The 24680-nt window shown below is 46.5% G+C and overlaps 1 protein-coding gene across 5 annotated transcripts in view; it reads left to right on the top strand.

Annotated features, from left to right (window-relative positions):
* Positions 1–24680, top strand: part of SETD3 (SET domain containing 3, actin histidine methyltransferase) — a 70022-nt gene that overhangs the window by 8644 nt on the left and 36698 nt on the right. For 3 of the 5 annotated variants that reach the window (XM_033419967.2, XR_004481000.2, XM_049706502.1), the window contains 6 exons: positions 3565–3705; positions 3820–3929; positions 6401–6493; positions 8698–8846; positions 10855–10927; positions 11233–11489. In XM_033419967.2, coding sequence (XP_033275858.1) covers positions 3692–3705; positions 3820–3929; positions 6401–6493; positions 8698–8846; positions 10855–10927; positions 11233–11489 — 696 coding nt within the window. In that variant the 5' untranslated portion in view covers positions 3565–3691. Of the gene's footprint in view, positions 1–3564; positions 3706–3819; positions 3930–4292; positions 4419–6400; positions 6494–8697; positions 8847–10854; positions 10928–11232; positions 11490–24680 lie in introns of those variants that run through there. The other 2 variants (XM_004262384.4, XM_033419985.2) reach the window with 2 other exon arrangements.

Genomic DNA, 24680 nt, shown 5'->3' with positions numbered 1-24680 from the left:
AGCTCTGCAGGGTGTGGAGTGGGGAGGGGGCCGTCGGTGAGCTGGGGTTTGAGTCAAGACTCAGACACCGTCACCAAGGGCTGAAGGCACGTAGGCCGCAGAGAAGAGGGAGCGTGTGGATCAGAGGATGGCATGGGGCCGAGGGGCTGAGGGAGCTGGCAGAGGGTGGCAGGAGGGCCTAATGCTTTGTGGGGTGAAAAGAAGTAAATGCGGGGCTACCGCCTTTGAGGTACTTTTAGGTGGTACATTGGTCACACAAATGCGAGAAGAATTGGTGCCAAACCATATCGAATCCAGAGGCAAATGAATCTTATAGACATTGACGTCTGTAAAGTTCAGAAAAACGGCTGCTGGGCCATAGAACTGGGTACAGAGAACCCCCGCCCTCCAGAAATGTTAGTTCTGCAAGTACACACTTGAGGACATGCCTCTGATTCAGTGCGCCAGGGGCTGAGTAATTAGGAGCTCCGGGACAGAGTGGGTCCAAGTGACTGGAGGCTTTCCTGGGTGAGGTCACTGTCAACCTGGTTTCTAGGTAGAACAGATTAAGAGCTGGTCTGGACCTAGGGTCTTGTACCCCAGGGAGGTACATCCCCTGGGGAGAAGGACAGCCATCTCCCTACCCCTCCTTAATTGAGAAGCGAGTTAATGCCTACTGGGAGATTCTTACTGTCTAACCTGGGCAGGCTGCTTTCTCTCTTTAGGGCTTATATCCCTGTGGGAGGGAAACAGTCCAAAGAGAATTCCAAAAGACTGATCTCAAGGTAAGCCAAGCCTTTAGCATCTGTTAATCACCTTGAACTTGACCCGTTCTTACAGATTTGCATGGAAGTGAGGGCTGCATGGAGGAGCCCGGAATTTCCTCAAGGCCATGGGGGACATTTTGACTGAGTATGTGAAAAATTTTGCCAGGAGGAGACAGGGTTAGCAGAGGGTAGCTTTATTTCAGGAAAAGGGGAGAACAAGAGCAAATCCTAGAGCTGTGTTGTGTAAGCGGTGATGGGAAGAATAAAGCCGGGCAAGGAAAATGGGGTGAAGCAGTAAAGGGCCCTGAGGGCTGTGCTGGGGAGGTTAGGTGTCACCTTAGAGCCATGGAAAGACCTTGCGTTGAGCAAAAGAAGCCTACATGTTGTATAATTTCATGTGTATGAAGTTCAAGGACAGCTGCTCTCCCAGGTGCTAATTTCCTGATGTGTTTTGAAGTTTCACCTATGTTGTATATTGGTACCTGTTGCTCAGTGGGGGCAGATTTAAGTGGCAGGGGTGGGCTTGGGCAGGGAGAACGCAGGACACTTATAGTCTAAGCAAGAGATGAATTCAAGACGAGCAGGTGGCCTGAGATACTCAGGGGTGTTACCACTTGGCCGGATGTTGTCGGTGTCGGGTCTGGAAGACGTGTCCGCCCTCCTGCTCCCTGCGGAGCCCTGTGCTTTTGCTCTGCGTGTCACAGAAGTATTGGGGCAGTGGCCGAGCACAGGCACCTCTAACCTTGGACAAAGATGGAGGACTTCACCTTTTTGAGAATGTCATCTAAAAGATGAGGCTAATACCTACTGATTAGAGTGTCTGGGAAGATCAAATGAAGAGATGATCTTAGCCCAGTGCCTGGCAGAGGTTAAGGACTGCACACAGGGTCACTACTGCTGCTGCTTTAATTAACGATTGTTATTTCAGGACAGGTATCTAGATGCCAGAGAGTGATGGGAGTTGGAGGGATTCCTGAGGGAAGACTTGGGGTGGGGAGGGGAAAGGGGCTGCAGGCAGAGTGAAGAAGCCTGTTTTGTAGCCCTCGGGTCTTCGTGCTGGGGAGACTGGTGTAGGCGGGGCGCGGCTGCCTTGGGTTCACTGTGCCCCAGGCCTGCTAAGAGGAGGGAACGGTCTTGGAGTTACTATCTGAGTGATGTTTTTGAGTTGACGCCTAACACACAGAAGGTCACGCTGGCAGGGAGAGGCCGGCAAGCCCATCTCTGACAGCGGGCTTCACAGTTCTTCCTGCCAAGCTATATTTGGAAGTGTGATTAAAGCCCTACTTTCCAGGCTTACTGGTAGTCTTAGTTGTTTTCAGGTCAAGTTCAGTGGTCCTCCGCAGAGATGCCGTTGGTAGATGTGGAGAGGGCCTGGTGCAAAGAAGAGCGGCAGGTGCTCTGTCCAGGGCTCTCAGCCGTGAGCTAGTAAACCCGGGAGCTTCCTTCTCGTTTAGTCCTTGAGCTTAAGGAAAGGTGCTTAAACCATTCCCCCGCCTGCTCCCCCCACCCCACACTTTTTTTTTCCTTCTGCTTTTGATCTCAAAATAACTAATTCTCTTTGCTGCTGAAGTTTTAGGTATTGTTATCTGTTCACTTTTGTTCCAGGGTGCCTGGCACTATGTGTTCCACTCTTGTGTTTTAGAAGGCTTTTTAGATACGTAAGTTACAAAGTATACTTCATGCATCAGACGCATCAGAGAAGCTACATAAGATAGCCCTTTAATAGAACGCTATTTTCTGTTGTTTTAGCATGGCCTGTATTTGCATGGAGTCATTGCAGTGGAATCAGTGATCAGCTAGGCTGCAGGAGAATATGCATTTTCAACCTTTTGTCCCATCACAGCTCTCCACACTACAATAGTCATTTCTCTTTGTAAAAAACAAGTAGGTCAGAGTTCGCCTTTTGGTTCTCCCTTGAGATTAATTGTAGCTTGTTGGCGAGGGGTCCATGGAGCATCATCGTGGTGTGTGGTATTCATTAGTGTGGGTGGCTCCAGTGGCTTCTCTGGGGGGATCTCTCTCCGTCTTCTTGGGTTGTCATCCTCAAGCGCTTCTGTCTTAGGAGGAATGCTCAGATCAAAGTCCTCAGACAACAGTTGCAGCCCTCCTGCAGCTGGGGTCCTCTTTCCCACCGCTCCCCACAGAGACCTCTCCACCTGGGGTGCTGTGCCCCCTGCCCTGCCATGTGCTTCCCTCATTCCTGCCCTGCCTTTGAGTTGCCCACCCTTTCTTCATACATCCCAGTCCCTTTCTTTCTTCAAGACACGTCTCCTGACTCACTGCTATAAAATGTTTTCAGACAGATGTTATAAACATCTCTGCCCGGTGTCTATCGGTGCATCCCCTGTCCCACTGTCTCGTCTGCTTGTGGCATATCCTGGCCATTTCTTATTTGTTAGACCATTGAGGGCTCCAGGGTGGTTGAAGTGCCAGGCTGGGAGGCAGTGGAGACCTCTTTCGAGGGTAGGGTCTGCCATCGACTTCCTGTGAGACCCTGGGCAAGGTACTTTGGATTTTCCTTGAAGCAAGATTAAGGAATTGAATTAGCTCTCTGAAGTTTCTTTGATCTCTAAAATGTCTTCAGCATGTGTCTAGAGGGTCTAATCTGTTGCTTATGATATAGTTACTCTTTATGGGAAATTATTCGTTTAAAGCAGAGGGAGGAGAGAATATATAGGTTTTTGTGGCCATGTGATAGTTTGTGATACATGAATGTAGATGTAACTTCTATCTGTGTAGTATCACAGAATACTAGGATATACAATGAAGTCTATGTAATTTGAAAAAAATTCTAGAGTAAAACTTGCTTCTACTGTAGTTTTTGTAGGTGAAAAGGAACGAACTTTTCTTCCAGAGACTACAAAGCAGCTTTTTTTTCACATTTGAGTGCCTCCAAATACTAGTATTAGTTACACGTTGCTTTTTCTGGAGGGAAACTTCAGGATATGGCACCTTTGAGGTAAGATCTTAATGTCTCAAGGCCGAGCCACTGCTGTGCCACGTTTTATTACTCAGTTTTGTTCTTTGGAAATGTAATGCTTTTCTCTTTGTTTTTTCTTTTTCTTCTCCGTAGTCAGAAAATGGGTAAGAAGAGTCGAGTAAAAACGCAGAAATCAGGCACTGGTGCTACGGCAAGCGTGTCCCCGAAGGAAACCTTGAACCTAACCAGTGAGCTGTTGCAGAGTAAGTCTCGGCTCGGCCTTCCCGCCTCTGTGTGGGACACGTGTGTCTCTCTCCTCACACCCATGCACCGCGTGGGGGTCCCTGGTCTGGGGAGCAGGAGGTGAAACAAGCTTGTGTTCAGATCGCAGCTTGTTTAGCCATGGGGCCTGGCACATTACAGATCTTCCCCAGCCTGCAGCTTCCCTGCCTGTAAAAATGGAGGTACGGTACCAACAGGTTCCAACAGGTAACTTTTACCTAACAGGTATGGTACCAACTGTAACTATGGTTAAAGGAGGCTTGGACAACAGAACGAATGAATGTAGATAACTACCCCCCCGCCTGCACCGGTGGGCCAGGCCAAACTCCACTGCTTTTTAACAGTGTGGCCTTGGACCAGTTCCTTAACCCTGCTGAGTCGCAGTGTTTGCATCAGTAAATAGAGTGTCTCGAGCCCCATGTGAGCTACGGCACGTGAAGGTTGAAGGTCATTGGGCCGTGAAGCCAGAGGTGAGCGCAGCGTGCCGCTCAGAGAGCAAACGTAGGAACTGGGCTCCCTTCCCTTTACTTTCAGTGATTCGTAATAGTTTTCCAGTTTCACGTATGGAGGTTATCCGTTCTTGCTCTAGGAAATTAAGTATCTGTTAAGTGCCGATACTTGCTTTAGCAAGTTAGTGTAAGCTGGTACCTTCTTTCTTTAAATTGGAATTTAAGTTGGTGCTCTGTATGTTTCAGATTTAGCTGTGGTCACTCGATTAACTAACTACGTTTGTCTCATTTTCTTGGCCCCTTATTTTAGATTATGTGAGACGCTAACCCCCAAATAAAAATTGTGCTTTCTTTCCCTGACACAGGCAGGCAGGCAGGCAGCAACTGAGTCAGGGTCAGGTCCCTCCCTGAGTTCTCCCATCCCCCTGGTGGGGAGCCCCCCAGAAGGTCAGTGTGGGCTCCCACAGAGCACGGCTGTACCTGCCCGCCCCCACCTGTCTCTCCTGCTGGACTGCAGGCAGCCTCAGGACAGGCTCCTGTATTCTGGGGCCTCAGTCAGTGTTTGTTGATGGAAGAGTGAAGTAAGACGGGTTAACCTAAGTTATGAGTCAATGCATAACTAGTTATTGTTAATTATTATTAATTTTTAAATTAATTTTTATTGGAGTATAGCTGCTTTACAATGTTGTGTTAGTTTCTACTGTACAGCAAAATGAATCAGCTATACATATACATATATCCCCTCTTTTTGGATTTCCTTCCCATTTAGGTCACCACAGAGCATTGAGTAGAGTTCCCTGAGCTATACAGCAGGTTCTCATTAGTGGTCTATTTTATACATGGTATCAATGGTGTGTATGTGTCAGTCCCCATCTCCCAGTTCCTACCCCCACAACCCCTGTTGATTATTTACCACATCTAGTCTTCTCTGTGGGGAACAAAGGGGGCCAGGAGGTTTATCAGGAATGTGGTCGGGGTCTCTCTCTTTAAACTGATACTGTCTTAAAAGGTCAGGGCCGCTGACAGGCCGGGTGCCTGGGGTGCGGCCTTCCACTGCCATGGCTCCGGTCTTGGCGGGTAGGTCTTTCGGTTTTGGCCTGACAGAATCTTAGCTTCTTTTTTAGCGGCAACTGTGCCATCTCTTTTTGTAACTCCCCCAGAGTGCTTATTATAGAGCCTTACACAAGGATGTGAAATGTTTGTTGACTAATTGTCCTTATGTCCAATTTAACTGGTTCCCTTAGGGAATCATTGTTATGGAGTTTAACTAGAAAAAAATGTTGACTCTTAATATACCTTCTTTTCACCATCCACAAGAGTTTTCAGGAAAATGTTTTGCATTTTAGCTTAGCTTTTTAGATTTTCCTGTTATGAGTATTCTGAGGAAAATTGATCAGAGCAGCAAGAATGGGGTAGATGCAAGTTAGGTGCTCACACCTGTGTCCTGTGGTCACAGTGTAATATGTGGCCTGGGTGGTTTCAGAGGGTTTACGTGCTTTAAAAAGTACACCTGGTTTATGGGCTTCCCTGGTGGCACAGTGGTGAAGAATCCACCTGCCGATGCAGGGGACACGGGTTCGAGCCCTGGTCCGGGAAGATCCCACATGCCGCGGAGCAGCTAAGTCCGCGAGCCACAACTGCTGAGCCTGCATGCTTCAACTACGGAAGCCTGCTTGCCTAGAGCCCGTGCTCCGCAACAAGAGAAGCCACCACAGTGAGAAGCCCGCGCACCGCAACGAAGAGGAGCCCCCGCTCGCCGCGACTAGAGAAAGCCCGCGTGCAGCAACGAAGACCCAACGCAGCCAAAAAACAAATATTAATTAATTAATTAATTAAAAAAAAGTATACCTGGTTTATACTTCTCACCTCTGTCATCACGGCTATATACCTTTGTTCTTTAAAAAGAAACCAACAGCAACAACAAAACCCAGATCCTCTTTCTTCTGAAGACTAACAGGTTAAGCTGAAAGAAATGTTTCGGTGCCATGGTTTTTGTGTTACAGAATGCAGTAGTCCTGCCCCTGGCCCAGGAAAAGAATGGGAAGAGTATGTGCAGATCCGGTCTCTAGTTGAGAAAATACGAAAAAAACAAAAAGGTAAATTTCCTCAAATGATCATCACATTTTAATAATATCCTGTGGAACCTGGCATAAGCAAGAGAGGCTTTGAGAATGAAGGTCTCGGCATCAACCCTCAGGCCTCCGTGCCTGTCTGGGTGGTGGTTGTAGAAGGGCTCCTAGATATTGGGAGGGAAACTGCATTGGGAATCCATCAGGATTTTCCCCATGTTTGAGGTGCCTTTGCTGCTTTGGAAGGGATAAAAATGTTGAGCTTCAGCGGGGACAGTTTTTCTATCTGGGGACTAAGATGGTATAACTTTCATTTATTTTTATTTTATGAAATACATATTTAAATTTGTTTTTGCATCCTGTGTTTCCTTTAGGGTTTGAGGCCAGTACATGGTGTTGTGTGGTCAACACACAAATATATACGGATTGGTTAGTGTCTTGTCAAGATTTACAATGAGCTCAAATATGTCTTGATTTAATAAGAGATGTAGTTATATTTCTCAAGCTGTGTTTTTCCAGGGTGTATTCAGTAGGCATCTTAATGATTCCCAGTCAGGCTGGCAATGGGGCCAAGTGTCAATTCGGAAAAGCGTATTCAATATACCTATTGTTTTTGTGCTGTAAAGCACAAAAAGTAGATTTGTATGCAGGCCACACGGAAGGTAGAAGGAGAAAGCATAATAAGGAGCCTGCGTTCAGAAGGATGAGAGAACTTCTTTGACTCCCCTTTTATTTATTGCCATGAAAGTTAGTGGGAAGACGGTTTGTTCTGTATTTGCCCTCTTAGGGAGTAGTTTTACCGCTCTCCCATGCACATCTGCAAACATGCAGTCTTTAGGTTAGATAGTCTCAAACCCTCAATGGGGACGGGTTCTTTTATAATGTGTTAATTTGCATTAAATGGTAGACTGTGCTAATCCTGGCTCACCAAATTGGTTGCTGAAAAGTTTTTTTATATCCTGAGTTTCTGTGCTGAGTAGAGACCATTTACTATAACTGGCACTGAAGTTAGAGCATTCACTAGTTCTCAATAAGGGAAGAGTAAATTCTGTTTTAGAGTATCCCTAACAAAATCAGTTTTCTCCATTTAGCAGGTACCTTTGCAGACCTAGCCTGGCACGGCGTCAGGCCAGGCAGTCCTGCTTCACAGATCTAGTTAACCATGAATTGTATCTTGGGGACATGGCCACAGGCCCTGGGCTGGGTTCTGTGCCCAGCACCTCATGTGGTCGAAGTTCCTGTTCCTCTCTCTTTATTCCTCAGAAAAATAATGATTTTTCCTATGCATGGCTTTTCATCTTTTTTGATATTTCAAACGTGCTGAAAAGTGCCGAAAATAACACCTAAGCAGCTACTATCTCAATTGGATACATGCCAGAGTCTTGTGGGTTCAAGTTCTTCTTTCCTTCCTTCTCAGCTACTGGTCCGATCTCTTCCCCTCCCTCCGTGCTTTGATTGGTTCTTATATTTGTTTTTAAGAAATTAGGCGTTTCAGGCACAGCTGAAGCCCCACACTTCCATCCCACTCCCTCCTCTCCCCTCCCCTCCCCCTCGGGGGGCGTTGTCTTTACAGTGAATGTGTTTCTGCTTCATATATAACCCCATACAAATAGATGGTAGTAATTGGTATTTTAACAATTTACGTAAATGGTATCATACTATTGGACTTTCAGAAAACCAGTGTTAAGTTTTGTGTTTCGCTTACAGTGATACATATAGATGCTGCTCATTTAAGTTGCTGGACGAAATTCAGAGCGTTCCAGTTTTGTGCTCTTAGAATCAGGGTCTAGGGCTCCTCCTTACAGACGTCTCCTTGTGCATGTATGTATGTGAGCTACTGATTTTTGTTTTCGTGTGAGTTTTGTTAAAGCAAGTGTGCACATGAGAGATGGCAGGTTGCTCTAGGAACCTGCAGTGGTCATGAAGGCTTTCCCCATCCCTGTTAGTGCACCTAATAGAACCTGACCGCCAATATTCATATCACCTGGGACCAGCAGCTATTGCTCTGTAACCAGCAGGGCGTTCAGGATTTTAACTCACCTTTCCTGTCACTAGTTAAGGTATGTACTGTGACATCTGGTGGTCAGTTTTGATTTTTTTTTTTCAAGATCGGAGTCTTACTACTATTTCTAGGTAGGTAGTTCCAGTGGTCTGTTTTTTATTTTCTGAGAGCAACATGACTGATATGTTCTAAAAGTAGCTCTTGTTTTCTAAAACACGGATTGATATAGGTCTGTCTGTTACTTTTGATGGAAAAAGAGAAGATTACTTTCCTGATCTAATGAAATGGGCCTCTGAAAATGGAGCCTCTGTTGAGGGTTTTGAAATGGTGAACTTCAAAGAAGAGGGCTTCGGTTTGAGAGCGACAAGAGATATCAAGGTGAGTTTGTAGGTGAGCTGCTGGTCTGGGGGGCGGGCTCTAAGAGCATCTGGGTGGTGTGGCGTGGAGGGCCCAGGACTTGGAGACAGGCGTCTCGGGCTGTCCTGAGCACACTGTGGGCGTGTCGGCAGTGTGCAGCCCACCTCCCTCTCCCTGACCTGCAGTCTCCCGGCTGGCCCCGTGGTCCTGAGGGGCCTCAGCCCAGGGCTCTAGACAGCCCCTCCCAGGTTGTCCTCCTTGGAACTGTGCTATCAGCCAGTGAGTGGGGCAAGTCGGGTCACATCTCCGAACCTCTGTTAGGAGACCAGAGAACATGTCTTGCGGGCTTTTGAGATTTGAGTGAAGAGGAGGATGTGAGCTTGGGTGGTTTGGAGGGAGAGCACACAGGGCCCTGTGATGGATTGGATGTGGGTGGGGTGGAGGGTGGGCAGTGTCGAGATGCGGACCGGTTTTCTGGAGTGGGTAACTGAGTGGCTGGAGGTACCACTTACGGAGACAGCAGCAGCAGAGGGGAGGGGAAAGAAGAAGAGAAATATCCATGTGCTAAGGGACAAAGCTCTTCTCCACTCTCGGTCCTTCCTTCCAGATGAAGGGAGCAGCAGCCCCCGGCGGGGCTCTAGGCCTCTCTCTGGCCCTCATCATGCCGCTCCTAGAGAGGAGGTGTAACGATCTGATGGTTCTGGAAGAAGGATCTGGGCTTGGCCTTTTTCTCCGTGGGAGCTAGTTGCCATATGTGTTCTCTCCCCTGCTCTCTCCACCCTGGGAGTTTTACAGGGCAGGCCACACGTGGGGAGGCCTGTCGGGGCTCCAGTCCTGCCTGTAACTAGGTGGGGAGTCTGTCTAATTCTGGGATTCCGTAGGTGATATTTTGTGTCACCATCTGTTGTATTCTTGTGTCTCTCTCAGTTGGTTCAGAACTTGGGTGGAGGAAATGGATGTTATTTATTTGGGTCCCTTCAAACTTCCAGCAGCATCTCTGGTCAAGTCGTAGTTTACTTTTCAGTGATACCTTGATAAACCATACACTGGTTTATTAGATACCTGTTAAATATCTAGTGTGTGAATAGTACCTTGCTTGTTATTATACCATGCTTCCCAAAACACCAGGATCTCTTCCTTCATGAGGCTGATATAGTAAGGGATGAGACACACATAAAAATAAATAGTAGACATTGGTAAATGGCAAGAGTAAACCAGCTGTCACACTTTGTTCTCATCTCTGATGAGAAGCATCATTAGTATGGATGCTGCCCAGAATATCTTAGCGGTGGTCCGTCTTCACTATGTGCATGTTTTTTTAAGCTTTATTGAGGCATAATTGATATACAAAATCACACATATTTAACGTATATGTTTTGATGAGCTGGGACATATGCATATACCCGTGACACCATCACCCCACTCAAGGTACTATGTTGATGTGCATGCTTTAGGCAGTATAGACACATGGACAGGACTTCCTGAAAGAAGCATCTCATGTTGCCAAAGTAGTGAGATAATGCCTTGGGAAAAAATTAGTAACCAGAGTATGTCTTACGGGCTTGTGCTTTCGCTGGTATCCGTGTGCTTTAAGGTCAAGCATGTGGAGGAAGGAATGTTACTCTAGCTTCAGAAACTCAATAGCAATTCACACTGGCAGGTTAGGGTTTTTGTTGGAGGTAGAATTTTGTTTTGTTTTGTTTTTAGAACTTAAGTACAGCAAAGAATAAATAAGCACCCTTGTGCTCTATTCCCAAATTGTTATATTTGCTTCGAATTGCTTTTTTGATTTTTTTTTTCCCCAGTGTATATAGTTTTTCTTTGGAAACAGGATTCGAGACGATGCTTCTACTCATTTAACTGTGACATAAACGTGTACATTTAAAAGCGTATTTGATAATTAGAAATAAAATGCTTATAGGCAACCTTAAGTTGTATTTCATTGTGATTGGATTTCTGACCATAGATGTAGCTGGACTGACAATTGTAACATGTCTTGGTGATTCTACTATTATTTTTTTCCTCCTAGGCAGAAGAATTATTTTTATGGGTTCCACGAAAATTACTAATGACTGTTGAATCTGCTAAAAATTCAGTGCTGGGTGAGAATAATTTCTGTTTGTTCAAGGCAGAGCAAAAATGATAAAAATATATAAAATTTCATTTTGTGGCGCTAGGGACTATATTTGGTCGTTTTCTCAACTAGTGAAATATTTCCCCAAATCCACACGAAGTGTTTTCCACACTTGTAATCTGACATAGTAGAAGAATGTCAAAAGAAGAGGGCACCTTACCTTAAATGTTACATGACTATCAAGATATTCCTATAACTTTAATATATATTTTGAATAAACACTTTTTAAAGCAGTGTGTGGAACTGATGCTGTTACCTTCTGGGTTAATTCAGGGCCCTTGTATTCTCAAGACCGAATTCTTCAAGCCATGGGAAACATCACACTGGCCTTTCATCTGCTGTGTGAGCGAGCCGACCCTAACTCTTTCTGGCAGCCCTACATTCAGACCCTCCCCAGCGAATACGACACCCCTCTCTACTTCGAAGAGGATGAGGTTCGCTACCTTCAGTCCACACAGGCCATACATGACGTCTTCAGCCAGTATAAGAACACAGCGCGGCAGTACGCCTACTTCTATAAGGTCATCCAGGTGAGCGACTGGGAGCTGTTTAAAGGATGTGTTACAGGGTGGGGAAGGAGGGAAATTGATTGCTTAAATGTTCCACCTAAACATTTTGCTTTTTAAGGTAAAAGGCATCGAGTGCATTGTTTCTGTTTTTACAGAAATGTCACTGAAATGTGGTTGGAATACATCTGACTTCCTCAGTGCCCAGTGTTAAAACAAGCAGCGGTTGCTCCTAAGTTATGAAAGTCACTGCATTTTCTGAAAACGAAAGACAACCATGGACTTTCAGAAGCTCTACAATCTATCTAGTACAAAAAGATATGCCCCATGTCTAAATTTTCCAAGGAAATGAAAGTCCATTTGTGGGTTCTTCATACGTATATTAGTAGTAAAATATTGACAATTGATTTCTTTATGTTTTGCAAAGTGTACTGTGTATTATATTAATTTTGATTAGTTCTAAGTAGACGTGTCATATGGAAATCTCTATAAGGTCATGAACATTTGAATTACACCTGATTGCTCCTTGCTGTGTTTTGGCAGTTCAGCCAGTGTTCTCTTTCCTTTCCAGCTGAACAGCACTCAGACAGCTGAGGGCCAGTGTCAGGGTTCCCTTGGGAGCTAAGAAAGGGCGAGTGTCTCTGCCTCTTGACTCGCCCCTTTCTCATATGCCCACGAATCAGCTCCTGGGCTGCTGTACCTAATAGGTGGCAAGTGGGAAGGTGAGCTGCTCCCTTTCCCTTTTCTTTGGGTAATTGGATAACCTGGATTAGGCTTGATTTGGTTGTTCCTTAGCTGGTCTGTCTCTGCTCTGTTTTCATTGCTACAGGAAATAATGTTTGGGTGTTCATCATTTAACCTTACAGCATGCCTACTGTGCAAGAATGTCACACTCAAAATTATATCCTCCCCTGTATCAAATACTTCAGATACATAAAAAACTATGACTCTTGTCTTCAAGTAGAAGTCGCTGCTTTTCTAAACTTTAAACTTCAGGAAGCCTTTAAGAATTATCATATAACATGTATATAGCATTTATTTTGAGTGTGCTTGGTTTGAAAAATATTGATGGAGCCAGGCCAAAACTCTGATTATTCGGTTAGTTTGCACCTACAATCCTGCAATCTAAAGTGTGACGTGGCTCTTCGTGACCTGAAAGGGTTGTGCTTTTATTCCTAGTTTTTTTTTTTTTTTTTTTTTGCGGTACGCGGGCCTCTCACTGTCGTGGCCTCTCCCATTGCGGAGCACAGGCTCTGGACGCGCAGGCTCAGCGGCCATGGCTCACGGGCCCAGCCGCTCCGCGGCATGTGGTATCTTCCCGGACCGGGGCATGAACCCGTGTCCCCTGCATCAGCTGGCGGACTCTCAACCACTGCGCCACCAGGGAAGCCCTATTCCTAGTTCTTAATTGTGTTTCTTCAATGACTAATAAAAGCGAAGCTGACCCTAGCAGGTCTAAACCTTTGTTATTTCCTATTGTTAGGCAACAAACTGGAAACCAGCTCTTTTCAGGAATGTGTTTCTCAAATCGGGGCTGTGAGATGGCGAAGGCTGGCGGCCTACCCTGAGAGGAACTGCCTCTGTGGTCAGGTCGAGGGTTCTGGAACGATGTCGAGTCTCCCGACAGCTGGCTTGGCGTGATCTTTGGATTTTCATTACACTCACCGGTCTGTTTATTTCAGTATTAACAAAGTAGTGCAGTTTTGCTTCAAGGTTCAATGAGATTTTAAATGACCGTGAGTCACTAAAATACTCTGTTCATTTTGATGGAACCGTCTCATGCCAGGTCTCTTAATAACCCTCTGAAATAAACCCCTTTAGATGATGTTTAGGTGACTGAATTATACCACAGTCTGTGTAGTAAATAGTATTATTATGAACATCTCAGGAACTAGAGAACATTCTAAAAATAAACTTTAATTCAGAAGTTTTTCTAAGAGTAATAAAATTCTCACATGACTAACAAGAACAATTTGGATAACTTATAATGAATCCGAATATCCTTTTTAAAAAAACAACCACAGTCTTAAAGCGTTAATGAATCTATCCGTTATTCCTTTTTAGTATTCCTTTATTTATTTATTCTTCCTTTTTATTGGAAACTTTGATTAATAAATGTGAAACAAGGTATATCCAAATGTGGAATTATCAGACAATCAAATGTTGGCTTTTTTGCATAATTAAGCCAGTCTTGAGTATTTGAAAATAATGGTTGTGATTTTAAAAATGGGTGAAAGGGTTCAAAAGGTAAAAAGAAAAAAATATATATGCAGAATCATAAATTTTAAAAATGATTTAAAGATGCAATCAAACTGTACTTTTCTTGACTGTCAAAAGCATCAAACCGAAGAGAAAGCAAGGTATGTCTGTGACCACATAATAGCTTCTTCTGTGTTACATCAGTGCATCTCAGCTGGGCGGTTGAGAGGGTATTTGCCCTTGAGAGAGTATTTGGTAACAGTTGGAGACAGTTTTGATTGTTAGGTTTGGGGGTGGGGGGAATGCCACTGGCCTCCAGGCTGCAGTTGCTGCTGAACTTCTCTTGATGTGCAGGGCAGCCCCCAAACAAGGAATTGTCCAGCCCAAAATGTCAATAGTGCTAAGGCCGAGACCCCCTGCTTTGTATTTATATAGAGAGGACAGAGCACCTCAAATACCTATGTGATTCCAGAAATCACCATCAATCCCTTCTAGTGATTGGATGCCTAGGGCCTGACTGGCATTGGTTGCTGGTCACTGTCTCCATATGTCAGAAAGTCTTCGTGGGCCAGTTCCAGATCCCCCCGGCTTTAGCTGCCTGCTGTAGCTAGGAGAATATATTTTAAAGTGCTTTTCTGCTTGCTGTCATTTAACAAACATCACTTCTTTTTAAAAACTTACAGATATAAGACTAGGTTTGGAGATGTTTGACTTGTTAAGGATGTAAGTACAGGGGAACAAAGATTGAAAAACTCTAAGTGTAAAATTCAGATTACTCTTTAAAAACACAGACTTGGACCAAGGAGTCGAGTCGAGATCCTTGAAATTGCATTTTGAAAATGAACTTTATGTGGTGGGCTATCATCATTTCTCCACATAAGCTGGTGAGAGTTCAGTCAGGAAGGGGGCATTTAACTGATGGGAGGGGAAGGACCATGTGCCCCGAATGGGGCAGCTCTGACTGAGGGTGGTTTCAGGAAGGGTCGAAGCAGCAGTGGGATAATCTGCCCAAGAGAGAGAGGCCGCACAGAAAGAGCCTGCGCTTTGTAGTCAGACAAACCTGAGTTGAAATCCTAATAAATGTATTTACTATTAAATTAAATATAATTTGGCATTTGTTGCTTTACCCTACCCCTCTGTGTTTGTCTCCTGATCTGTTAGGTAGAAGACCCATTTTTCAGTGTAACTGCTGTCAGCCCAAGTTGGGCTGTTCATCATAGCCCCCAGCACAGTGCCGGGCTGCAATGCCTGTGGCATGAGGAAACACCAAGGAGGTCACGGTTGAAGCCCCCCGAGCCAGGGCGGCATGGTAGTGGAGAGGGTGGGCTCTGGGGCTGGCCTGCCAGGGTTCAAATCCCCACAGCATCGTTTTTGCCAGGTCTCTGTGCTTCTGTTTCCTTTTCTGCAAAATGAGATAATACAGCACCTGTCTCCCAGGGTTGCTGAGTGGATGAAATGAGTTGATCTGCGTGAGGCCCTCAGTACAGCAGTACTTGTCATAGAAATGCTCCATTTCTGTTACTGTTTTGTGTTTTGATCCTTCAGGCCGTGTCATTTGGTTGTTTTGTGTTAATTGTTTTAAGTTGCATCTCCCCTGTCCCTGCAGTACCTTATGGTAGTATTTCTTAACATTCCTACTAAAAACTCCTATTGGCCACGGATAGTGAAGAGTATTCCTGCAGGACTAGGGCCTAGACCCAAGTGACTCTTCACAAACTCAGATTTCTTCGATATCTCATGCTTTTGTTGTTACTGTCATTGGTTTTTTATCTCATGTTTTTAAATATTAAAAATGTGTGCAGTTGTTTGTTTGCTGTGGTTTAACAATCATATGAAATGACTTACTGTCAGGTCAGACTGGCACTGTAGGAAAACAGCCCAATTTCTCCCATGACCCTACCTGCCGCTGTGCATCCCTGGAACCCACATTCCAGCGGGAGAAGCGTGGCTTTATGTGGAGTAAATGCCGTGAGCCCCACAATGTGGCCAGTCTAAGGGTGGTTCTTTTTCAGTAAAAGAAAATGTGACAGTCACTTAACGTTAGTAAAAATAGGCAGCAGAAGATATGATTGCACATTGAAAATACATCAGAATGAGCTTTGGCAGAAAATTTCTTAATTGATGATTTGATTTCTGTGCCTGATGGAATAGGACCTCAAGGCAGCCCAGAATGAGACGTACTGCTGAGACAACCAGGGGGTCTAGGCTATGGAGGAGAAGGTTTTTGCATAAGAATTCATGACAAAGAAAAATGGATTTAAGCAAGAGTTATCTTTTTAAAAATCATATTTTGAGTCTAGCTGTTTTTCTAGTTTCAGGATGTTCCCACTGCTTATAGAAGTCTTCAGTAACAATTGAGAGTAAACATGAATGTTAACACGGTACTGCTGTTATTTTGTGTGTCATGTTTTCTCACTTCAGTACCAAACCATACATCTTATGCTTTTCCAGGCTTGGATGTTGGGCTTTTTCTCCCTTTTAGTAGACAGATCACTTCAGCAATGCGTTATCACTCAGGGGAGAGTGAGTAGGATTACAGCAGTTCATGTTTAACATTTTCAGTACAGCGACCTGCCCTCAGTTTGATTTTTTCTTTTTTTTCTTTTGCATTGTAGCTCTTAACCTTTTTCAGGGTCTTGGGAACCCTCTTCCCAGAGACGTGTATGTGTGCTATAATCACAAACCCTGGCGTACCATTTGGGGGCTCAAATTCCAGAACCTGATTCGCAGGTTTTTGTTATGACTTCCAATTTAAAGTCATTTTTCTGGGGATGCAGACCAAACTCTGCTCTGAGCCGAAACTCATTCTTTTTCTCCTGAGCTGGCCGCTGGCCTGAAGGTCTGCCAGCCCCGGCCCGGCCACTGTCTCCTGGGGGCACCAGCAGTGTGACGCAAGCACGGCTGGTCCCTGTGTGGTGGCCATCCCAAGTCCCTGGGAGAGGAGCACAGAGACGTGTTCATAGTCATCTTGCGTCAGCCTTTAGGATGTTTATTCTAAAAGAAAACTGGCACTAATACTAACTTCTAGGAATTATAAATGCTTCTAGGTAAATTTCTCTGCATTGCATTCTTAATGTTTAGAGAAACCTCTCTCTCTCTCTCCTATCTCTCTCTCTCTCTCTCTCTCTCTCTCTCTGTCTGCTTGTTGTTGCCTAAGAACTAGGAAAATAATTTCCTCCCAGCATATTTTCTTGGTCAAAGGCTTTTGAGTGCGGCCGCTTGGTAGTTCAGGTTACTTTCTGTCTTTAGTTTGCTTCACAGAGTTGGTTTAAAAGTCTTTCCAGGACTCTGCTCGTCCTCTTCTGTGCAGTAGCGCTTGGGCTTCACGGTTCTTTAAGGTTTTTACATTGTACCTGCATTGTATTCTTCTTGAGATGTGCAGTATACAGTGTGTCCTTTAGGTATCTAACAGATGATAGTATGTAACTGGAAGCCTCAAACTCAGGGAATTTTTTGTGCATACCTGCAGTTAAGATCTCACACCTGCTGGTGAAACATTCTGCTGCAGTTTCATGGTTGAGAAATGTCAGCACCCAAACTCAGGAAGCTGAATTTAGAAATTGTGGCTCAGCCAAACGCTGGAAAAGGCTCGTGGGGATTGAGAACCTGAGTGGTGGTAGAATTTCTTCCTGTCAGTTTGTGAAGGGGACGCGAGGGAAGAAGAGAGGATTAATAGTAGAGGCAGAACTTGGCCCTTAAAAGTGCTGCAGAGCTTTAACCTATAAAAGTACGCCTGACAGACCAGGACATTCCAAAGTTCAGCTCCAAGTTGGGACTGTTGCATGGAAATATATGACTAGTTTTGTGATAGAAATCAGTGGGAAAAAAAGTAGGATTTGGCTTAAACCCAACTTTGAAGTGGTGTGATTGTGAGAAAATGAAGAAAATCATATCTTAACGTAGATGAATGATAGTCCAAATATTTCTCACCCGTGTCAATGGAAAAGAAATGAGCAGATCCTGTGAATGAGCTGTTTGTCTAGTTGACAATCCCATGTAGTGGGCTGGGCACTGCGATGTGGAGCGCCAGCTGTCCCAAGGTTAAGAGCTCTCTTGGGATGAGCACATTTTCCTGTGCTGTTGAGCTTGAATGTGATGCTCTTTTAAGTAAATTCAAGTGTACGGGGTTGAACAGCATAGAGGCATATCTATAAAATTACTATTTCCCCATTGATCTCATCGTTTAAGTGATTTATCCCACCTTACTTGGATCTCCTCTTTTTGCGCTGATCGAATCTGAGAGGTACAGGGGAAGGGCTGATGGAGAAACGCCTGTGTGTGTTAAGTGCTGTGAATTTTATTTCAAGCCTTCCGCCTTTCCTGCCTAATGCTGCAGGATGGGGGGAGGCTGTGTTAAGTTGGCCGGACAGGCAGCTTCTCCCACCTGGCCAGGCCCGTGGTGGCAGGAGACCCGCGCAGCCAGACTCACAGCTTGCTGTGAACAGGGCCTGCCCAGAGGCCAAGGAAGGTGCCACTTCTGGCTCTCGGCATCCCGTGGCAGTTGTGGCTGAGCGTCAGTTGCTGTCCCGTTTCTCGCTGTTCTCCTTGTCCCTGCTGGAGCCACAGGAGAAGAGCACAGACGTGAATTTTTGCTGGAGATAGATTTACCTCTGTTTTCCTGAAGTTCATAGAGAAGATCTGATCATGCATGAGGCCTACAGGAATAACATCAGATTTGAGTAAAGCCCCTGGGACTCAGCATACTTTAAAGATCCAGCGCCTTGACACATGCAGGCGATGTACGTGGGCGTCAAATGCTGTCCTAGGCACGTGTGGGTGCGCGTACCCGAGAGCCCCGCAACGGAGGATGTGCACTTGCGTTCATGGAACTTTACTTCCGCTGGTGGCTGAGGTGGTGGCGGGCACCCCCGGTTTATGTGCAGGTTTACTCCACGTCATCCCTGAGGCCATGGGGAGCTTGGAGGGCTCTCCGTAGCTGGCTTCTCCCTCCGTTGGCCCTTCCCCTCCGCCTAGAAACCTGTGTAAGGGTCTTCCTTCCAGATAAACCAACCCACCTTCTCCTCCTGACCTTGGATTCACTCCCCTTTCTTTTTGTTTTTAGCCCACTGTATCCTCCTGATTGTTCATTCAACCACTGTTTATTGAGGATCTCAAGCGTGAGGCACCACACCTGGGGACCGGGACTAATGTCCCTGGGGGTACAAAGAGGTGTTTTTGAACTTTTTATCTTGAAATAATTTTTTCGACTTAGGAAAAAGTTGTAAACATAGTACAAAGTTGAAAGCCTGGCCGTGGGCACCACCTCCTGGATACCCTGCTCCTGCCCTCGTTCCCACGTAAGTTCCCTTCCGGGGGCACGTGTGTTCCGTACGTAACGCTCTTGTTCTCAGCCAAATTCCTGACAATGTCACGACTCCTGACGCAGGGTGGGGGGTATGGGACACCGAGGAGGTGAGTCAGAGGCGAGGGTGGGGATGAGAGAAGGCGCTTCAGTGGCTGGGGGTATCGAGGTAAACGTGGGTTCTGTGGTGAGGGCACTGGTTGGAGGTGCAGGATGTGATGGGGAGAGAATGAAGCCCTCTGATTCCAAGCTGTGCCCGAAGTCCGAGGGGCCTCTTCCCATCCTGTGAGTCGTGTTCTGTGCCGGGTGCCCTGGAGCACTGGCCGGACCGGGAGGTGGGAGTGGCTCCTGAGCTTGTTGTATGGACCTGAGGTCACTAACAGAAGATGCTTTGTGGGGACAGAGCGGCCCCATCGGTGTGACCCTCCCTGGGCTCTCTCCTCAGGGCTTTAGTCCTGCCAGTCACCCTGTGAGGGAGGCAGTGTCCATCCTCCCTTTGCAGAGGAGCAGTGGGAGATGTGGGGTTCCCAGGCCCAGGTCAGAGCAGGCCGGCCGGACCCGAGCCCTCCCAGACTGGGGTCGGCAGGTCACAGTCTTTCTCTACAGCTCTTTCTGGTCTTACTTTTGGGGCAAAGAAGTGGTCTAGTGTTTTTTTTTTTTTAATAAATTTATTTGTTTTTATTTATTTTAATTTTGGCTGCGTCGGGTCTTCATTGCTGTGTGCGGGCTTTCTCTAGTTGCGGCGAGTGGGGGCTACCCTTCGTTGCAGTGTGCGGCCTTCTCACTGCGGCGGCTCCTCTTGTGTGGAGCATGGGCTCTCGGCGCGCAGGCTCCAGTAGTTGTGACTCACGGGCTCAGTAGTTGTGGCTCGTGGGCTCTAGAGCGCAGGCTCAGTAGTTGTGGCACATGGGCTTAGTTGCTCCGCAGCACTTGGGATCTTCCTGGACCAGGGATCGAACCTGTGTCCCCTGAATTTATAGGCAGATTCCTAACCACTGCGCCACTAGGGAAGCCCAGAAGTGGTCTGGTTTTAAGGGCAGGGCAGTCTTGTTCAAAGTCTCTCTTGGGCTCTTATCTTGCAGAAAGCTGTGCCATCCCCTGGGCCTGCACAGGGCACCTGCTGGGGTTCCTTCCAGCTCCTGGAGGGGCCCTCGTCCAGCCTCAGTCTCACTCTGTGCAGAGGTGGGAGAGGGCACACGTGGAGGACGCTGTAGGCTGCTGGCTTTCCCCCACGCTGGGATGAAGCTGATGAAGCGCTCTCTGTCTCTCTCTCTCTCTCTCTCTCTTTCTTTCTTTGTTTTGTCCTTACCAACTTGACTTTTAATGTTATAAAAAAGTGGAAACACTGGAACTTAGGAAAATCACTCCAGGCTTGCATGTTCTCTGGAGAGTTTCCAGCGACTTGGTGATCTTTGTAGAGCCTCTGGCTGTCTTGCTGAGATGCACTGACCTGTGTCCTTGCTTTTTCCTGATAGCTGACCTTGTGCATTACTAATTTGTGTTAAATGTGTATGAGTGTTGTCCTTATCATGTCCTTATTTAAGGTTTCTGACTTTGTAGATTATTCATTCTGAACGTGTATCTAATTTTCACCATTTTTATAAATACAGGCTGCAGATATGACATTTAAAAACATCTAATTTGTGGTTTTAACAGTTTGCTTGTTTTGTATAATGTTATAGCAATTCAAATAGATATAGACTTCACCTGCTGGGAATCTAGTGTTCTTTGTTTTTTCCAGTTTTTGTTTCAGCAGCCTTTGAGGGACTCAAGAAACGAAATGCTCTTTCTCTGTATTCCTGGTTCTAAATGGGGGAAGCCATACCTGCGTCCAGTTGGTGGCGCATATTCCTTCTTGGCAGTTATTGAGGAAGGTCACCGTTTTGTGGTGTCTGTACAAGCGGGGAGGCTGGGCAGCCCCACGCTCTGTGTCCTCCTGTAGAAGTTTTCCAGGTAAGATTCCCAGATCTCCAGGCTGCCGTGGTTGCTAGGGCACTCCTGTCTCCTGCCCTTGGCTGGCCCGCTGGCTCTTCTGTCTGGCAGTCCTCCTGTGAATGACAGCCTTCCTGCCCTTGCTCGGCTTGTCACCTGGGCCCCTTGAGAAAAGCTTCCAACTTTGCTGATCAGAGTTGGGAACGGAAGTCCAACAAAGCCATTACAAGGGTAATCATTCATGGCAATGCCGCCTATGTGTCCAGCACTGTGAGAGCTTTCTTGCCTTTTATTCCAGGAACTACTGCCTTCCCATGAGAATCTGAGACAGAATTAACCAAATTAGATTCAGCGGAAACCTCCAGTCCTAGGGCCCGAGTCTTTGGGGCATCACCCCGTTTTACAGGTGAGGAAATGGGCTGAGTGGCGAGTCAGGATTGAAGGCCAGATCCTCCCGACCCTAGAGGCTGTTTTTCCCACTTCCCTCGTCTCCACAGACCCATCTTCTCTACAATTCCTTCTCTCCCCTTCTAGCCCCCGCTTTACCAGTCCTGGGTCTTTCCCACAAGTCTGATCAGTAGAACTTTTTTGAAAATACAAGTTTAAAAACAAAAGCTTCAAAATTGTTTTTTCTTGAAACCTGCTTTTTTTTCCCAGCCCCCTAAGGTCTGTATCTGGTGATTACATTCCCTGTTCTCTGGGATAGGAATTCTGGTTTTATTTTTGTTTTGTTTTGTTTTGAGTGTGTGTGATAAGACGAGAGCCTGCTTCTGTTTTTTGAGACCTCTGACAAGCGCCCTTACCAGAACACTCTCCTGAGTGAGCAGACACATTGGCAGCCACTCATGCTGGTTGACGTTGACATGCAGATTCCGTCCCTTCCCTGCACAGCTGTACTGCTTTCATAATTGCATATGACCTAAGAAATTCTGGCTTAGGCTGCAACCTTCCCATGGCCACTCTGCGTATCCTTCTCGCCTTCTCTCAGGGAGAAAAGCATTTACAGTAGAAGCATGAAAAGGAATTAGAGGCAGTAGAGGAACCTCCGTAACATCAGGGATTATATTATTAATACATCCTTTTTACTCGGGTTGGGCCGGGACCTCTTGGCAGCTGGATGTGGAGGCACAGCTGGGACTGTCCACCCCCTCTGCATTTGAGTACCAAGCGGAAGAGTGGATCGAGCTCACCCTCCGGTGAGCTTGAGGGAGGGTGTAGACCTGCATGGAGTGAGATGGTGAGGACGATCGCTTTAACAGAATCGGTAGGTTAGTGAGTGTTCACAGGCAGGGAACATAGGCGCCTGTGTTCTGTTGCCCTTATTCCATAAGGTGCTGTGGAGTAGACACAACCGCAGTCCCCTCCGCCTGACTTCCTTGGAATTGAGAGCCCGAGCGTACGTGGGGCTTTGCTGTCGGTATTCATCGGGCTCTGCTTCCTGCATTTGCAGAGGCGCTCTTATTTGAGTATTTAGTGCTTCATTCTAGCCCTGGGGGGTTAGATCAGGTAGATCACATCTTTTGCCGTTATGGAAACTCATTTTAGCAGCGTGTTTCTACTGGGCAGATTATCCAAAAAATTGCCCATGCAATATAATAATTTTTAAATAGTCTTGTTAACAGCAGCTTCTTCCGACTCTGCCTAGCCATCCATTCTGCACCCAGCTTGCCAGTTTTCGGAGGAGTCGGTGTCCTGTAGAAGAAAGAACAGTCCGTCCAAGTCTGAGCTTGTCACCCACTAGGTAAATCTGGTCAGGTTAAGTTGGAGTCTGAGTTCCCTTATCTGTAGAAAGGAGACATGGGTGCCCGCCAGCCAGACTGTGTGGGAGTGGAGAAGAGGCATCTCTGCGGGGCTCAGCATACAGACGCCAGCCCTGCAGACTCAGTGGGTCAGCCATACCCTCTCCTGGGCCATCCTCTGGCCTCTGCTAGAACATGGTCCCTGCTCAGGGCCCGATCTGACAAGGCAGCCCTTCCCAGCGTGAGGACTGCTTAGAGGACCAGCCCTTGTACAGAGGCAAAGCATGCCTCCCTGGAACGTTCATCTGAGTCATTTCCTGACTCGAGAGCAAAAGAGTAGATTTCGCCTTCTGCCACGACTCCTTCCCTCCCCGTCTACCCCCCCCCCCCCAAATCCCCGGCTGAGGCATTCGTTCACAGCAGACACCTCTCTGCAAGGTGCACCTGCTTGGAATTGGCAGTTTACCAAGTTAGTCAGAAGCTTGCTTGCTGGGCCTGTAAAATTAATTTGGTAAAAAGTGATATTTGAGGGCATAGATTGAAAGAGAAGGAAGAGTCCTTCCAGCTGAGAAGTTGAGGAGGACTTCTTTTGGTTTTTGTCATTTTTAAATGGGAGCAGTGGTGGTTGGACAAGGTGATCTCAGAGACGGGCCCCCGCTGCTCTCTGACCTCGCCTTTGGCCTATTTTTTCCTCAAAGCACATTAGTACTTGACAGCATATGTGTATTTCTTCATTCATTTGTCTGTCTTCCCAACCAGAATGTCAGCACACTGTGGGCAGGGACTGTGTTTTATCCTCAGCTGGAAGGTGCCTAACACCTAGCAAGGGCTCAGTCGCAGTTTGTTGGGTGAATCAAGCCACCAGCCAGTAGCTGAAACAGCAGCAAGTAGCATTTAATAAAGCTGGTCAGACACTGTGCCTTAGTTCGTTTCCTCCTGTCAGCATCCAGTGAGAGGTGCGATTCCTCCTTCCTCCTGAAGAGCAGACCTGCCGGGCCTCACGGGTGGTCTCAGGTTTGGCTCAGACCCTAGAGCCTGTGCTCTCTGCAGGCTGCAATCCTCCCTGCCCCCCTGAGAGTCCCAGAACTCAGGCCACCTGTCACTCAATCATCTGTTTTGTGGCTCTTCTGGAACCTGCAGGGGTCAGGAGCAGACTTGTCTTCTGTGTTCCCTAGCTTAATTCTCTTCTGTTCTATGGGGATGTTTGCCTGTTTTCTGTGTTCAGGTAGCTTTCTAATTTTTCGTGGTCACCAGCAATGACTATGGTCACATGTACAAGTTTTTTCAATATTCAAGTCAGTTATTTTTGTTTGTTTGCTTTATTTTTGGTCTGGAGCAATTCTGACTTGTTTAAAATGGCCAGTGGCTTTCTTACTGTCGTTTCTCTTACTTTGGAATTCATTTTCCTTCCAGTGATGATGGACACCCAGTCCAGGCCACTGTCCTGCCTTCCAGAGGGTCTCTCCACTCTTAACCCTCCTGTCTGGGTCTGTGTGCAGAACTAGAGAGATCTTTTCGTAACATAAATTATATCTTGCTGCTGGTTTACCATCACACTTGGAAAAACTCAAAGGGCAGGGCTGCTGAGATGGCCTCTCCTCCCACTTCAGGTGACTCCTTGGGTACCCCTTCCTCCCCATCACTGCAGCCCGCTCCCCCTGGCTGTGACCAGTTCGCTGGTCTCGCCCAGCCTCTCTGGCCCCATCTGCTCCCTTTCTGCAACGCCTTCCCCCAGTTCTGTGCATGGCTGTCTCCTTCTCAGTCTTCTGGTTTCAGCTAAAATGTTGCAGTTTGAGTGAGGCTTTCCCTTACCCTGAAGTAGATCTGCCTTATCCACTATGTTAGTGTGTTAGTCAGGACTCTTCTGAGAAACAGAACCAACAGGATGTGTTTATGTGTATAGAAGGAGATTTATTTTAAGGAATTGGCTCACATGATTATGGAGGCTGGCAAATCCAAAATTTACAGGCCAGGCTGGCAGGCTGGAGACCCAGGGAAGAGCTGATGTTTTAGTTCAAGTCCGAAGGCCTTCTGCTGCAGACT

Source organism: Orcinus orca, chromosome 2, assembly GCF_937001465.1.
Source record: "Orcinus orca chromosome 2, mOrcOrc1.1, whole genome shotgun sequence".
NCBI lineage: Eukaryota > Metazoa > Chordata > Mammalia > Artiodactyla > Delphinidae > Orcinus > Orcinus orca.
This window is presented reverse-complemented; position numbering and strand designations above follow the sequence as displayed.